Raw genomic sequence first — 14,953 nt, 5'->3', positions numbered from 1 at the left:
TGATTATTGACAAATGTTATTCTTTGCTATGTATGTATCATTCCTTCAAATGCATGTCGAATCTATGTTTTTTGTACATTCTGTTGAAAGAAGTGAAAATAAAACCTTTGAATTGAATTGAATTGAATATATATCACTGTGACTTTCGAAAACTTGAAAAGCTTTATAGATCGAGATCTTTCCTTTTGGCGTTTTATGTGAGATCAGGAGAAAGGAAAGTTTGGTCAAGAAGTAAGTGCAGAAAGCAATTAGCGATAGCAAAACATGTCTTTAAAGCTTGATACCTTATCACGTGAGTTGCAGTGCTTAAATAATGGTATGAACTTCCGTCATTTTCCTATTCGTCGAAAGAGCTTTGACCGTGACCGTGTCGTATGCAAGAGTGTCCTGATACAGTAGGTTGGGAGCACGTTTGTCCGAAGAGCCCAATTGATTCATTCCCATTCCATGCTGGGGAACGTTTGACGTGTTGAAAAGGAATTCCATATTTACATGATGACAGGGAAAACTACAGTTTGTGTGATGTTGGTTGTCTTGGCAACCGGGCTGCCATTATGGGGAGGCAAGATTACGTGCAAGGATCGCGGTGGTAACCCGGTAGACTGGTGAGTTCAGATAATTTCCTTTTATAGGCTCTCCCTTGTGTGTGACATCCATAATATATTACAATGTATTTCATCTTAGATTTGCTGTATTAGACGTGTTTACAAGGTCACTGGTGCGTTCCCGCTGCCGATCAGATCAACTCGATCAATCCCGATCAAGCTTTTTTAGCCTGGTCGGGTTCGCTCGGCATTGGTGCTCGGGGTCGATCTACCTTGATCGGCATCGCTCCTGCTTCCTTCACGATAATTTTGGACATGTCCAAAATATTCGAGTAGGAAGCCCGAACACCGACAGCTCGGGTAGTGATCGAGAAGAGATCGCGCTGATCGGGAATCGGTCGTATAGAAATCTAGTGTAGTCGGGACGGATTTTTCCCCCGAGTTCAGTTCCCGATAATCTCGAGTTATACTCGAATGCTACACGATTGATTTCAGATCATCTCGATCCAGGATTCAGCAGTTTCATGAATAACTCGACCGCTACACGACCGATACAGTTCAGTTCAGTTCAGTTTTTATTTCTGCATTTCAAAATCAATACAAATCCACAAATCCACAAAATACTTACATAGTCATTTACACAGCTAGTATTCGTAACGTTTGGATCTTACATACATTTTTTTTTTTCAAGAACGAATATCATATATGAAAGGAAGCAATAGGAAATGATAAAAATGAAATGCAGGGGACCATCATCATAAGCTAAGCTTGACGAGGAAGATGGCCCCAGGTAAAGAGATACATACAGGACTGCTATCGACTGATACTCGACTAAACTCGATCATGCTTCGACCGGCACTCGATCAAATACCGAGCACTTTTTGACAGTGGTTGCAGCAGGTCCAGACGTACTTTCTTAGCACTCATTTATTGTTCAGGCATTAATATATATATATATATATATATATATATATATATATATATGCAGTCCTTGGTCACGTTAAAAGTTAAATGTCGTCAGTATGTTCAGCCACTCCTAGCCCACTGAAGAAAAGAAAGGGGCCACGAAGAGAGAAAAGACAACAAACCCTAAACAGCAGACATGGCAGAATTAGACTCTCCAGACAAAAATACCAGAAGAAAGAAAGGAAACACAACTGAAACTGAGAAAAATTCGGTATTCTGGCAATATGACTGTAACGTGAAAGGATTAAAAAAATATTTACTTTACTTATAAACTGAGAAATGTTTCTTGAATTCTTTTGCTAGCTTGTCTGTTTCAAAGTTGAAGTTGGTAACGTTGATATAACATCTATTTCTTACGCTGACGTGTTAAAACAGTAGTTGTAACGTAGATTTATAAATGCTCAGTGACTTACTTTACTTTTCTTTACGTAGATGTTACACTTTTGCTTCGCTTAATAAGGTTTTTTTTTTTTTATTGAGAGTTGTATGTACATTGCTTGAAGTCCACCTTGATATCGATTGGCTGGGATGAGTTGACAAAAATAAACAACCAAGACTTTCATCATTTTTTTTTGCTAGTGTAAAATGTTATATTGTTTTATTTTCATAATAATGTACTCTGTTCCACATATCAGCACACTTCATGAATTTAGAAATTTATGATACATGTATTTTCTTTTACACACTCTTGGGCCTATACTTTATCAATGAATACATACATATTTTTCATTCATTTTTCATTCTTTAATAATGAGAACAATAGTGACAAAGATAACCCGACTCATTAGGGTTGTAGAGCAGTCATTTTTTTTTTCAACTCTATATAATGGTGCATTTATGGGCATATAGGCTTATGTTTCATTTCAGACCAAATTAATTTCAGCCCACCTATATGTACGTTGTAATGTACTTGCGAAGCGTGGCGGTGTATTTTTTTTTTTAAATTTCAATGAGCCATCAAACTTAGATTTGCTATTCTTCACATCCACTGCAAATATCGAATGCATATGAACGAACCTTTTATATTATACATGGTGTCCCGGCAGACAGAGTGCTACAAAACTGTCTCTTATTTAAAAAGATATGAGCGACTGAATGAAATCGTTACATTATTCAATACAAAAAACACCTCTAATTTTATTTGACACAATGATAATCAATCTTCGTGCTGGCGCTTTCATCTCCATGAAAATTTGTGATTTAAAAAAATCTGTAACTTTGGGCACTGATATCCTACTTGACTGAGCGATAGTGAAGCCGTAAAAACTGACAATCAAAAATAGCTACTGAAAACGGATAAAATGAATAAATACAACTGAATGCATTTTTGTACCTTTTTGAGTGGCTCACAAACAGTAGTGATCAGTCTTTGTCATCTTTTTTTTTTTTCAGGAAAAATGACTATAGAATCGAACTGCCTGCACGAGAATTGATGATTGTGGTTGCAAAATAGGAAGTGTTCTTCTATCAACTATAGATTTTTCCGGCCAATTTCGCACTTTTGTCAGTCCAATTCCTAATTGCTGCATTCAATTTAGCAAAATATACCATAGATGGCATGTTCGGTAGTTCAATCTTATGATCTCTTCATTCAAATTCATTTTGGAGCGTTCAAATTACCTTTAGCCTCATTCTAATTAACACTTTTCAATTGAAATTCGTAAAACAAGCACCATTTGGTTATTCGTTCATTCAGTTTAGAATGATATAGTCACGTGATCATATACATGCTGCTCTCGTTCATTCCAATTCATTTTTTGGCAGTCAATTTAACATCTTTTGAAGTCAATTTAGCACGCATGTTTATGGTTTGCTTCTTTCTTTATTTTCTTAACATATTTATTGTTTTCCAAGCGTCATTACATTTCATATCTTCGTACTCATTTCAGAGATTTTGGCAACATTTTTTTTCTCTAATGTGCTTAGTGACTCTTCAAGTCCGAAGATAGTGCAACTTGTGCATGGCCACAACTTATCTCGCCGTTTAGCGCTTTATTCCGTGTGTCGGCCAGTTGTAGATAGTCAAGGTTATGATCATCAAATATTCCTATAATTTTTTCTCTGTCCCCTTGAGAAATACGTCTGTATCTGACTTGTGCCGTCATGACTGTAAGAAGATGAAGTTAAACTAGAGTATATTGGTACATGTATGCCTAAAATGTCGTGTATGAAAGAAAAGGGGCGTTACAGAACAGCAAACACGAGTTATATGATAATAAATGATTATGGTAAAAAAAGAAAAGATGCTTTTAAAGTGCGTGGATGAAACAATAAGTCACATAGAAATACGCGCTTAAATGTTATCACGTTTTCAGAAAAGAAATAACATGACGTTAATTTCAATGAACATGTTAGGAATTTGACTGCCCATACGCGAAATTGAATGACTGAAATACCCCTTTCGCCAGTGCTGGCGAATTTGAATGACTGAAGAGCACGTGCCCATTTGAATGCCCGTTTTACGAATTCGAAAGGCACATGTGCAAATCTCATTTGATCGGAATGCTAAATTGAACGAACAACTTGCAATTTTGAATGACAGAATGTGCAGTGATGAGGAATCTTCGCTAAATTGAATGAACCTTTTATCAAATGGACTGACAAAAGTGCGAAATTGGCCGGTAAAACCTATACCAAAGATAATCATTTCTTTCGTTCATTCACGCTTTTGCAATTAATAGTCAGTTTTACAGCACTCTTATGGGCCACGCCGTATTCAAGCATAAATACTGAGTTGTCTCTTATAACCAAACGAATACTGTAACCAATTCTTCTTTCACTCGATCACTGTACGAACCTGCCAACCCGTTCGATGCAAGATCTTACATAGATCGAACCATGTCGAGCTGGTAAAATTAATTTGAATGAAGAGATCATAAAATTGAACTACCGAACATGTCATCTCATTTGCTAAATTGAATGCAGCAATTAGGAATTGGACTGACAAAAGTGCGAAATTGGCCGGGAAAACCTATAGTTGATAGAAGAACACTTCCTATTTTGAAACCACAATCATCAATTCTCGTGCAGGCGTATCGATTGTATTCATTTTTCCTGAAAAAAAGATGACAAAGACTGATCACTACTGTTTATGAGCCCAAAAAGTACAAAAAATGCATTCAGTTGTATTCATTCATTCTATCCGTTTTCAGTAGCTATTTTTTACGCATTCGTTATCAGTTTTTACGGCTTCACTATCGCTCAGTCAAGTATATCAGTGCCCAAAGTTACAGATTTTGTAAATCACAAATTTTCATGGAGATCAAAGCGCCTGCACGAAGATTGATTATCATTGTGTCAAATAAAATTTGAGGTGTTCTTTCTATTGAATAATGTAACGATTTCATTCAGTAGCTCATATCTTTTTAAATAAGGGACAGTTTTGTAGCACTCTGTCTGCCGGGACACCATTGTTCATATGCATTCGATATTTGCAGTGGATGTGAAGAATAGCAAATCTAAGTTTGATGTCTCATTAAAAAAAAAAAGTGTTACACCGCCACGCTTCGTAAGTGCATTACATATAGGTGGGCTGAAATTAATTTGGTTTACAATGAAACATAGGCCTATATGCCCATAAATGCACCATTATATAGAGTGGGAAAAAAAGACTATTCTACAACCCTAATGAGTCGTGTTATCTTTGTCATTATTGTTCTCATTACTAAAGAATGAAAAAGTGAATGAAAAATATGTATGTAGTCATTGATAAAGTATAGGCCCAAGAGTGTGCAAAAGAAAATATATGTATCATTAATTTCTAAACTCATGAAGTGTGCTGATATGTGGAACAGAGTACATTATTATGAAAATAAAACAATATAACATTTTACACTAGCAAGATGAAAATCTTGGTTGTTTATTTTTTTGTCAACTCAGCCAATCGATATCAAGGTGGACTTCAAGCAATGTACATACAACTCTCAATAAAACAAAAAACCTTATTAAGCGAAGAAAAAGTGTAACATCTACGTAAATAAAAGTAAAGTAAGTCACTGAGCATTTATGAATCTATGTTACAACTACTGTTTTAACACGTCGGCGTAAGAAATAGATTTTATATCAACGTTACCAACTTCAACTTTGAAACAGACAAGCTAGCAAAAGAATTCAAGAAACATTTCTCAGTTTATAAGTAAAGTAGATAATCTAGAAAATTTCCTTTCACGTTACAGTCATATTGCCAGAATACCGAATTTTTCTCAGTTTCAGTTGTGTTTCCTTTCTTTCTTCCGGTATTTTTGTCTGGAGAGTCTAATTCTGCCATGTCTGCTGTCTAGGGTTTGTTGTCTTTTCTCTCTTCGTGGCCCTTTTCTTTTCTTCAGTGGGCCAGGAGTGGCTGAAGATACTGACGACATTTAACTTTTTAATGTGACCAAGGACTGCATATATTTTTTCTTAATACCTGAACAATAGATGAGTGCTAAGAAAGTACGTCTGCACCTGCTGCAACCACTGTCAAAAAGTGCTCGGTATTTGATCGAGTGCCGGTCGAAGCATGATCGAGTTTAGTCGAGTATCAATCGATAGCAGTCCTGTATCGGTCGTGTAGCGGTCGAGTTATTCATGAAACTGCTGAATCCTGGATCGAGATGATCTGAAATCAATCGTGTAGCATTCGAGTATAACTCGAGATGATCGGGAACTGAGCTCGGGGAAAAATCCGTCCCGACCTCACTAGATTTCTATACGACCGATTCCCGATCAGCTCGATCTCTTCTCGATCACTACCCGAGCTGTTGGTGTTCGGGCTTCCTACTCGAATATTTTGGACATGTCCAAAATTATCGTGAAGGAAGCAGGAGCGATGCCGATCAAGGTAGATCGACCCCGAGTGCCAATGCCGAGCGAGCCCGACCAGGCTAAAAAAGCTTGATCGGGATTGATCGAGTTGATCTGATCGGCAGCGGGAACGCACCAAATAAATAGGTGATCGGGATTGATCTCGCTTGATCGGGTTGATCTGATCGGTAGTGGGAACGGGGTATTAGCTTATCCTATGCGGTGCACAATGCACAATCCAAGGTTCACTAGACGATCTCCACATATGGTGCATGGCTAACAATATGAAGTTAAATGTAAGTAAATGCAACGTGATGAGGATTGATTTTGGCCGAACTCAGCTGCCTTTGTGTACGATACAACTAGGCGTAGAAACTCTTTTAGAGGTTCAAGCAGTGAAGGTTCTTGGTATACTATTGCGGTCAGATCTAAAATGGGATGACCAGGTGAATAATATGCTCGCCCAAGCCAACAGAAGATTGTACATGCTCAGGTCACTCAAACAATTCAAACTTAGATGGAAAGACCTCCTCACAGTTTACAAGAGGTATGTTCGACCTGTGGTTGAGTATGCCTGTCCAGTTTGGCACCCCGGCCTTACTACCAAACAACGAAACCAGCTAGAAAGGATTAAAAAAAGAGCCCTCAGAGTTGTTCTTGGACATTTATATGAGACATATGATAATGCCTTGCAAATAACCAATCTCCAATCCCTCTATGAAAGAAGAACGGATTTATGCAGTCAGTTCGCAAAATCATTGTTAAAATCACCCCATTTTCGAGAATGGCTGCCCGCTCCTAGACAAAACCCATACACTGGTTCCCTGAGGAGAGTCGTCCCATTTACTGGTGTCAGATGTAGAACGAATAGGTACAAGAAAAGCCCCATACCATTCCTAGTGGACCTAATGAACAAATGGTAATGTACAGGTATGTGCATTAATGCACATTGTATGCCGAGTTTTAAAGTCGCAATTTCTTGCGTATATATTATTTACATTTTGTTTTTGTATATCTGAAATTCGTAACGTCTCGTGATTTACTACACAACCCATGTTTACTCCGTCTGAAGGTATAGCGTATGATTTTCATGAAACACAGTGCGTTTACACACGTGTATTAAATATCAGACATTTTTTTTTTTGGGGGGGGATTGTGTCTTGGGGTCGGAGTCTAAAGGTTAACTGTTAAGAGAATAGAAAGGAAGCAAGTTATGTTTCTGAAATTTTAATACACGCATGTATGGTGTAAAGATTTGGTGAAAGGTCAAGACTCAACTATTTAATGTTGGAATTATATTATCATTACTGTTGTTGCATAATAATGTTCAGACTTGCTGAGTGTATTTATTTCTGTATATATTTTGACAATCAAAGAACTGGTACGAAGATTGAATAATTTGAAGTATTTATATGCAGAAGGATATGTTTATGTTAGTATTTGTCCTTCAACTGAAGTGCAATAATGTGCTTACATCTGTATGTTCATTACGTTTGAATTGTCTGTTTTTTATATTTATCCAGATGTATACAGCTTCTTTCCCTTTCTTTCCTTCCTTTTCCCGTCTACTCACTCCCCTTCTTCTTCTCCTTTATCCTCACATTTCTCCTGCTCTCGCTTTGTGCCTCCCTTTTTTCCCCCAGCCTTTGTTTTATTTTTCTCCTCTCTCCCCCCTCACTCTGTTCAGCCTTACACTTCATATAGCATTCTCTATCTCTCGACATTCCTCATTCCACGCCTCCTCCCTTATTCTTCTATACCCTTTTTATTAGCTTAAAGGGTTGTGATACGTCACTAATGGAGGATATAAGATACATATATATGTAAAACGGTTTTTCCCCCACTCAACTCTGTTTCTGTTGCAATATAATTTATATACTGAATGTATTTCCACTACTGATGTACTGATGATTTGTTTTGTTGTTGTCGTAATGATTGTATTTTGTTCGTGTTTTGTATATGTAAATTATTTTGTCTAACTGTATTTTTATCGATGTAAATCAGACACAATTCAGCCGTTCGGCTGCGAAGTTTGATCAATAAACCATTCCATTCCATTCCATAAACACACAGCTTTGGCAGCTGTTTACATGACTTCGCCCGTCCTCTTAACCAAAACTTAAGCAAATAATCAACGTTGGTGAAGGTGATGGGACAAACTATCACTTCCGAGGCGATCTGGATGTAGCTCATCTTTCCGAAGCGCAGCTGAGGAAAGATAGCGTACACATTCAGATCGCCGAGGAAGTGATATTTTGTTTCATTGCCTGAAATCAAAAGTTGACTACTTGCTTTATATTCCACATCTATATTCCTGTTTAATTCCACATCTGAAATCATTCTTACTGTTGGGAACAAGACGGAAAAGGGGGGGGGGGGGGACTTGACCCATGTCAAATGATAGACCATAGTGCAACGCACTTTCATTTCGCACGTACTCAAAATTATAAGTTATCACGCGTTAGGACTGTGTGGACTAAGAGATCAGCGAACTAAAATGACTATCATCATAGAGTGTAACGAACTTTTCTTCTTAGGTGATGTGATGAGCAAAACTACGCTTTATCACGTGATCAGCTCTTGACCAATCCTATAGCAAGATTCTTGGTATGTGGAATATAACAATGGATATCTAGCAATGGTAGGTTGATAGTAATTTACAAGGATTTCTGGTGTACTGAAAGAGAAAGATTGGGAAGGCCATGGAGGAAGTAGGAGATGAAGAGAACAGTATATTCTCAAACTGCTCCTCTTTGAAACATCAGGTTTATTGTCTACAAGCTACAATTTGTACCCATTGACCCAAAGAACAGCGACCCGCTCATCAAAGAGGGCGTTGCTCACATGTACATGGATGTGAACAGCCAGTCTTTTTCACGGTCCACGGTCTCCCTCAAAGACACCAACCAGGCAGTGGCCCGAACTCTACAGCAAATTTACAAGAATCACAAAAGTCAGGTAGACCAGCATTCTCTTCAACCGTTCTTGTTCATATTGAAGAAGTATTGAGTTCACACCAGCAGAATCAATGATAATGTATACTAGGCATAGGATAGCGTATTTATTACGAATAACAAGTTATTCTGATGTAGGCCTGCGCAGACCTTGCAGAATTGTTCGGTAACAGACATACAAGCCAGTAAACAAACAAACAAACAAACAAACACTCATAACTTTCACTTCAATCCTTGACACGGATGGCATTGCAACAAAAGTTCAGATAGTTGAATAAAGTCAACCTTAGCAGTATCAACACTGAGGAGGCTACCATGGATAAAGACCATGGTAATCATCATTGTTAATATTCTTCTTATTGTTGTAATTATTATTATCATTACTACTACTACTACTACTACTACTACTACTTCTACTACTGCTATCATGATTATTACTATTGTAGTCATCATCATTATCGAAATCAATATCAATTCTTGGTATATCAGTCTCCCCTTATTCTGAATGTTTCTTTTTTCTCCTTATCACAGCATGTCGTGTATTTATTGTACAACGACGCGTCACCTAATGGAACGGAGTCTTTACACAAGGGTCACACGAAAGGTAAAGATTAGTTATGTCTTTACATTTAAAATTATCATCATGCAATAAACGTGCCTATCTCTCACTCCTAGATCAATAATTGCTTAAAATAGTCAATATTTAGAATAACCAGACTGATTGAACAAACTGGTATTTCACTATCAGGTTATGATTGGATTTGTTCACGAGCTTTATATCACGCAATTAACTTAAGAAGCATTTCATTGTCCGCATCAAATTACCACAGCAACCATGCCCCTCTCCTTACTAATTGGTATATTTGACAATATTTTTGTCAACTTATGAGTTCTTTTTCTTTTTCTTCTTCTTCTTGTTCATTATCATCACGCAATATATCTTTCAGGTGATGTTGCTTTCGATCAGAAATCGGGATTCTGGTTGATTCACAGTGTCCCGAAATTCCCGAACAGCTCTGATCAGAGTTACATGTGGCCATCTAACGCCGAGATATTTGGCCAGTCCATGCTATGTATCTCTATGAAGACTTCAGAGTTCGTCAAAGTTGGTAATATAGAAAGGTCTTACATTCATTTGACCACTTATCCTTATAGTGTTCCTGCTGCTAATTTGTTATATATAGCGTAAGGTATACTACACAACGACAGTCACCAACACTACAACACATCCTCCTCCTCAATTTCTCTCACTGAACTGAAGTAATTTTGCTACTACAGCTGCTTTAACTACCATTACTACTTCTATGCTATCATATCTGGTACTTAGAACCAGGATTGTATATTTTAAACTATTATTGTAACTTTTCCGGTACTTGAATGATTCATTACTCCCCTTTAAAAATACAACAATTAATATGAAAACTTCAAATATCGAAGTGCTATGAAATCAAATTTTAAGATTTTTTGTTTTCAAATTGAACATCGTCCAATGGGGAGTGTGTTATTATTTCATAATTCAGTGAGAATAAAATTATAAAATACAAAACACTGAAGTCAAAAACAAACTTAAGGCATGAAAGTTTCCTCCACGTTCAGTGAGTGGACAATTGAATAAAACAACTGAAGTAATTCTATTAGCAAAATGGCCTGATCATTTTTAATGTGGACAGTACGAAAACAACAAGGAAGAGGGAGAATACCAACGTCATGTGTGAACTTAAACTTCAGAATCACCCGCAATTATTACGTACAAAGAACGGAAACGTCAAAGTGCAGACTAAGATGAAAGGCTTCATGTCGGATTTCTGTATGTGAAGAACTATGACTTGCAAACATCATAACTCAAGAGATATAAGGACAGATCGAGTTACCGAAACTCGGCCAAGTTAACTTGTGTGAGACAAGAAGACAAGAAGACGAGATGTTGCGAGACTATCCAAATTCATTGGCTTTTTTTATTTGGGGGAAAACTTGGATGTCGACCTTTAAAAAACAACTTCCAGTGTAAACTTTCATTTGATTCCATGATTTTTTTTTTTGATTTTTTGATTTTTTTTTTGATTTTTTTTTTTTTTTTTTTTACAGCTAAACAGTTTTTGTACAACAACCCACGGGTGTACGACGCAAACATTCCACAATCCTTCCTCCCGAAGTTTCACGACCTTGTCTCTGTCACCGAAGGACACCATGTTGAAAGCGCTCCTTGGAACAGCTCGGTTGTCTTGACTTCTACGAGTGGACAAGATTTCACCAGTTATGCTAAATTCGTCAATTTCGGTGAAGGTAAAACAATTTTGCAATCGTAAAGAGTGATTTTGGTGAAAGTGATATAATGGCGAAACTAATGATTACGATGATGATGACTACGGTGATAAAGATATTGGTGTTGATATAGAAACCGCCTGAAGTCATTGATGATAAAAATCATTACATGAAAACAATGACGATGAAATGTTCCACCCCAGTACATTAATAACTATATAAGATATGATAATATTGTTTCATGCAATGGACAAAGCTGACCGTGGTCAGTGATGATGATGATGACATGGTCGTCAACGAAGCACGACTTCGAGTAAGAGAACAGCTCTCGCAGTCTCCGCTAGATTTGCCAATTTACCCATTTAAAGAATTAGGGATGGAGCATGCAGTGTAAAAGAAATTGGAATTTCTACGATAGTTGCAGTTAAAGAAGTGATGGTCGTTACAGTGATAACAATTGAAATGAATAGAACAGATATTGTCTGCAGTGATGACGAGTTTTCCTATTGGAATTCAAGACTCGGATAGAAGAAGTGGTTATGATATCGATGATGATATCGATGATGATGATGGTGGTGATAAAAGCGATTGTGACGTATCTGCATCACAAAATCTTGTGATAGCTTAAGCCAAGAAAGTTGACAAATTGAACTGCAAGGGTTGTAGGGGACACAATCATGTTGATGGAAATGAGCAGATCGTAAAATATAGCTGGTTACAAGAATGGAAATGATAGAGTCAGATGGATTAAAAGAATATGCCAACAGAGGACTGTTACATTGCAAAAAGGGGTTGGAATTTTCAAAACGCCTCAGTAACCCCGTAACCTGATTTGCTATCACGAAAAGAGATAAATTACCAGTTAACAACTTTATGAACTCATTGTAGATCTGTACTCGTACTGGGTGGCACCTGCTTTAGGCGACGATATGTATGCTGAGACGTGGAGGGGGTCGACCAAGCTACCTTCTTTCTGTACCGGCGTGTACAAGGTGGAAAATGTCGAGAATATCACTTTTGATGGCGTGCTAAGCTTCAAGTATACCAAGGACCATTCTAAATGGGCAATCAGCGAGCACAAGAAGTGGACGTGCATAGGCGACATAAACAGGACTGTAAGTAGAAGCCAATGTAATGTGCGTTTATGTGTTCAAGTTGTGTATACGATTTAATACAGGCTTTTGTTGACGTTTTTTAATAGCGGGAGTTAAAAAAAAATGATAGAGGTAATATGTTCAATAAGGTTGGGGAGAGTTGGAGTTTTGTGCAACCTGAGAGATAGAGAGATGCATGGATGGGAAGATAGAAGTAGGTTTTGTCTTCCGCTTCTAACTCTTGGGATTACCAACATTCTTGTAACGTGTTTCGTCGCCTACTTGTGTGTTTGCTTTCAAACAGGAAAGTCAGTTTAAAAGACAAGGTGGGACTGTATGCTTCAATATACCCGCTGTCTGGACCGCCTTCAACACACTGATTGCAAACTTCTCCCGCTGTCCCGCTTCTTTCAACCATTCCTGACATACTCTGAAGTACGCTCATAGGCAGTGACGTCATGGTGACGATTTGCAGCTTTTGGAAGGAGTGATACATTGTAAAATTATAATGAATAGGTATTAATGAACAATATTGGGTTTTTACATAGCACCATTCCTTTCTAAAACACGACTACAAAAACAAACCACACCATTCTAAAACGTCATTCGTCGGGAACATTTTATAATCTTGTCGATGGATACCAGCAATTCACATTTTTTTTTAACTGTTCATCTCATAAAGTAAGAGTATAGTCTCTATAGATAATGTAGATTGTGAATGACTGAATCAGTGGACATGTGATTAAAACATCCACGCTGTGAAATTCGACTTAATTGCCTGTTGTCTAAATGTCCTTTGTAAATTTCCCTTGCCCTTTCATTACATGAAAACAAAATTACAAGTAAAAACTATGTAAGATGCGATTTGAGATGTTTCGATGATATACGCAAATTACTTTTCACTATGTAGGCTCTACATTGTATAGGTGACCGATTGTGATAGATAATTTTTCCCCCTGCTCTTCAAATAAACAAGAGTATAATTATTTCAGTATATGACACCACCCTTTCGCTCATGATTGATGATTAACCATAGCTTTGGCAGTGTGAAGTGATGGATGATAAGTTGGTAGAATACACACACGGTAATAAAAGTTTATTTCATCGTTGAATTGGAGTCAGATGATAAAAGGTGCAGTTGTTAGTGTCGTATTTATCACCTTTATAAAGAAAAGAAAAGAATACAAGTCTTTAGTGTCATTTCGAAGTTTCATTCTTTTGTTGTGCAATATGAAATCTCTGTACAAATGCTTTATGTCGTTCACATGAGTGTGATACAATGAAGAAGAAGAATGGTAAATGGTCTCTTGTAATGGAAACTCGTCTGATGTACTCAAGTCGTACCTTTCGATTACCAAAAGACTCTCCACACGTAACACTCGCCTGTACAGATCCTGATATAGGAGTACGAGGAGAATAAAAACACTGACAGATTATATTCTGTATCAGTCTATCATATAAGACTAGATTACCAAGTTGAATAGGAAGAAACACATGTACAAAATAGGGAACGGTTAGGCCCACATTGATTCACTGAAGTCACAACATTTAGTTACTCCATAGGGAAGGGAACGATCATTATTGAATCTAGTAGAGTTGCCTTTTTATGTATATAGTCTAGCTAATGTGCCCGGTAAGGAAATAGATAATGCAATAGAATTTGTGATTTGAAACATTTTAATATGTGTCCCCATGTTAAAGTCATTTTGTGTCTCTTATGATACACAGAGCGATAACAGTCCTTACACATTCCGAAAAAAAAAAAAAAACAGCCGAAGCAAATTTGAGGAAGGAAATCATTTACCATAATGATGTACAACTGATTCCATCCAATTCTAATGTATATATTAGATTATTTATGATTTAACATGTTGCCATATTTACTAGTATATCCCAGCAGCTAGAGATGCTGAATGATATCTGATATGACTTTGAATTGCATTAAACTGACCTTGAGCATATATATATATATATATATATATATATATATATACATAGTCGTCATTGACTGTGTAGATCCTCAAGAAGGGCATTTCGCCCGAAAGCTTGAATAAAGGGGTGCAACCCAACATCAGCCACGTCTATGTGCAAGTTTTGCTGCCAATTATATATATATATATATATATATATGTATATATATATATATATATATATATATATATATATATATATTCTTGGTACTCTATCTTAAGCTGGTTATTACGTTAGAAAATGTTCTTTCGGCATAATACGGCGCAGGTGCATGAGAAAAAAAAATAGGAAAGAGCTATAGGGAATTCATAAGGGCGGGTAACAGAAAAATAGCGTATGATCAATGGATTTCAGCAAAGAGCGTCATGTTGTGATGTAT

General features: G+C 37.1%; 1 protein-coding gene across 1 annotated transcript; it reads left to right on the top strand.

Annotated features, from left to right (window-relative positions):
- Positions 1-495: 495 nt before the first annotated feature.
- Positions 496-13,027, top strand: LOC140240672 (plancitoxin-1-like). Its single transcript, XM_072320425.1, has 7 exons — positions 496-605; positions 9,059-9,251; positions 9,779-9,851; positions 10,195-10,356; positions 11,333-11,530; positions 12,398-12,624; positions 12,908-13,027. The coding sequence occupies exons 1-7, from the start codon at positions 496-498 to the stop codon at positions 13,025-13,027; spliced, it is 1,083 nt and encodes a 360-aa protein (XP_072176526.1).
- Positions 13,028-14,953: the final 1,926 nt, after the last annotated feature.

Source organism: Diadema setosum, chromosome 17, assembly GCF_964275005.1.
Source record: "Diadema setosum chromosome 17, eeDiaSeto1, whole genome shotgun sequence".
Classification (NCBI taxonomy): Eukaryota; Metazoa; Echinodermata; class Echinoidea; order Diadematoida; family Diadematidae; genus Diadema; species Diadema setosum.
The sequence above is the reverse complement of the archived record's forward strand: the minus strand, read 5'-3'. Positions and strand labels throughout refer to the sequence as shown.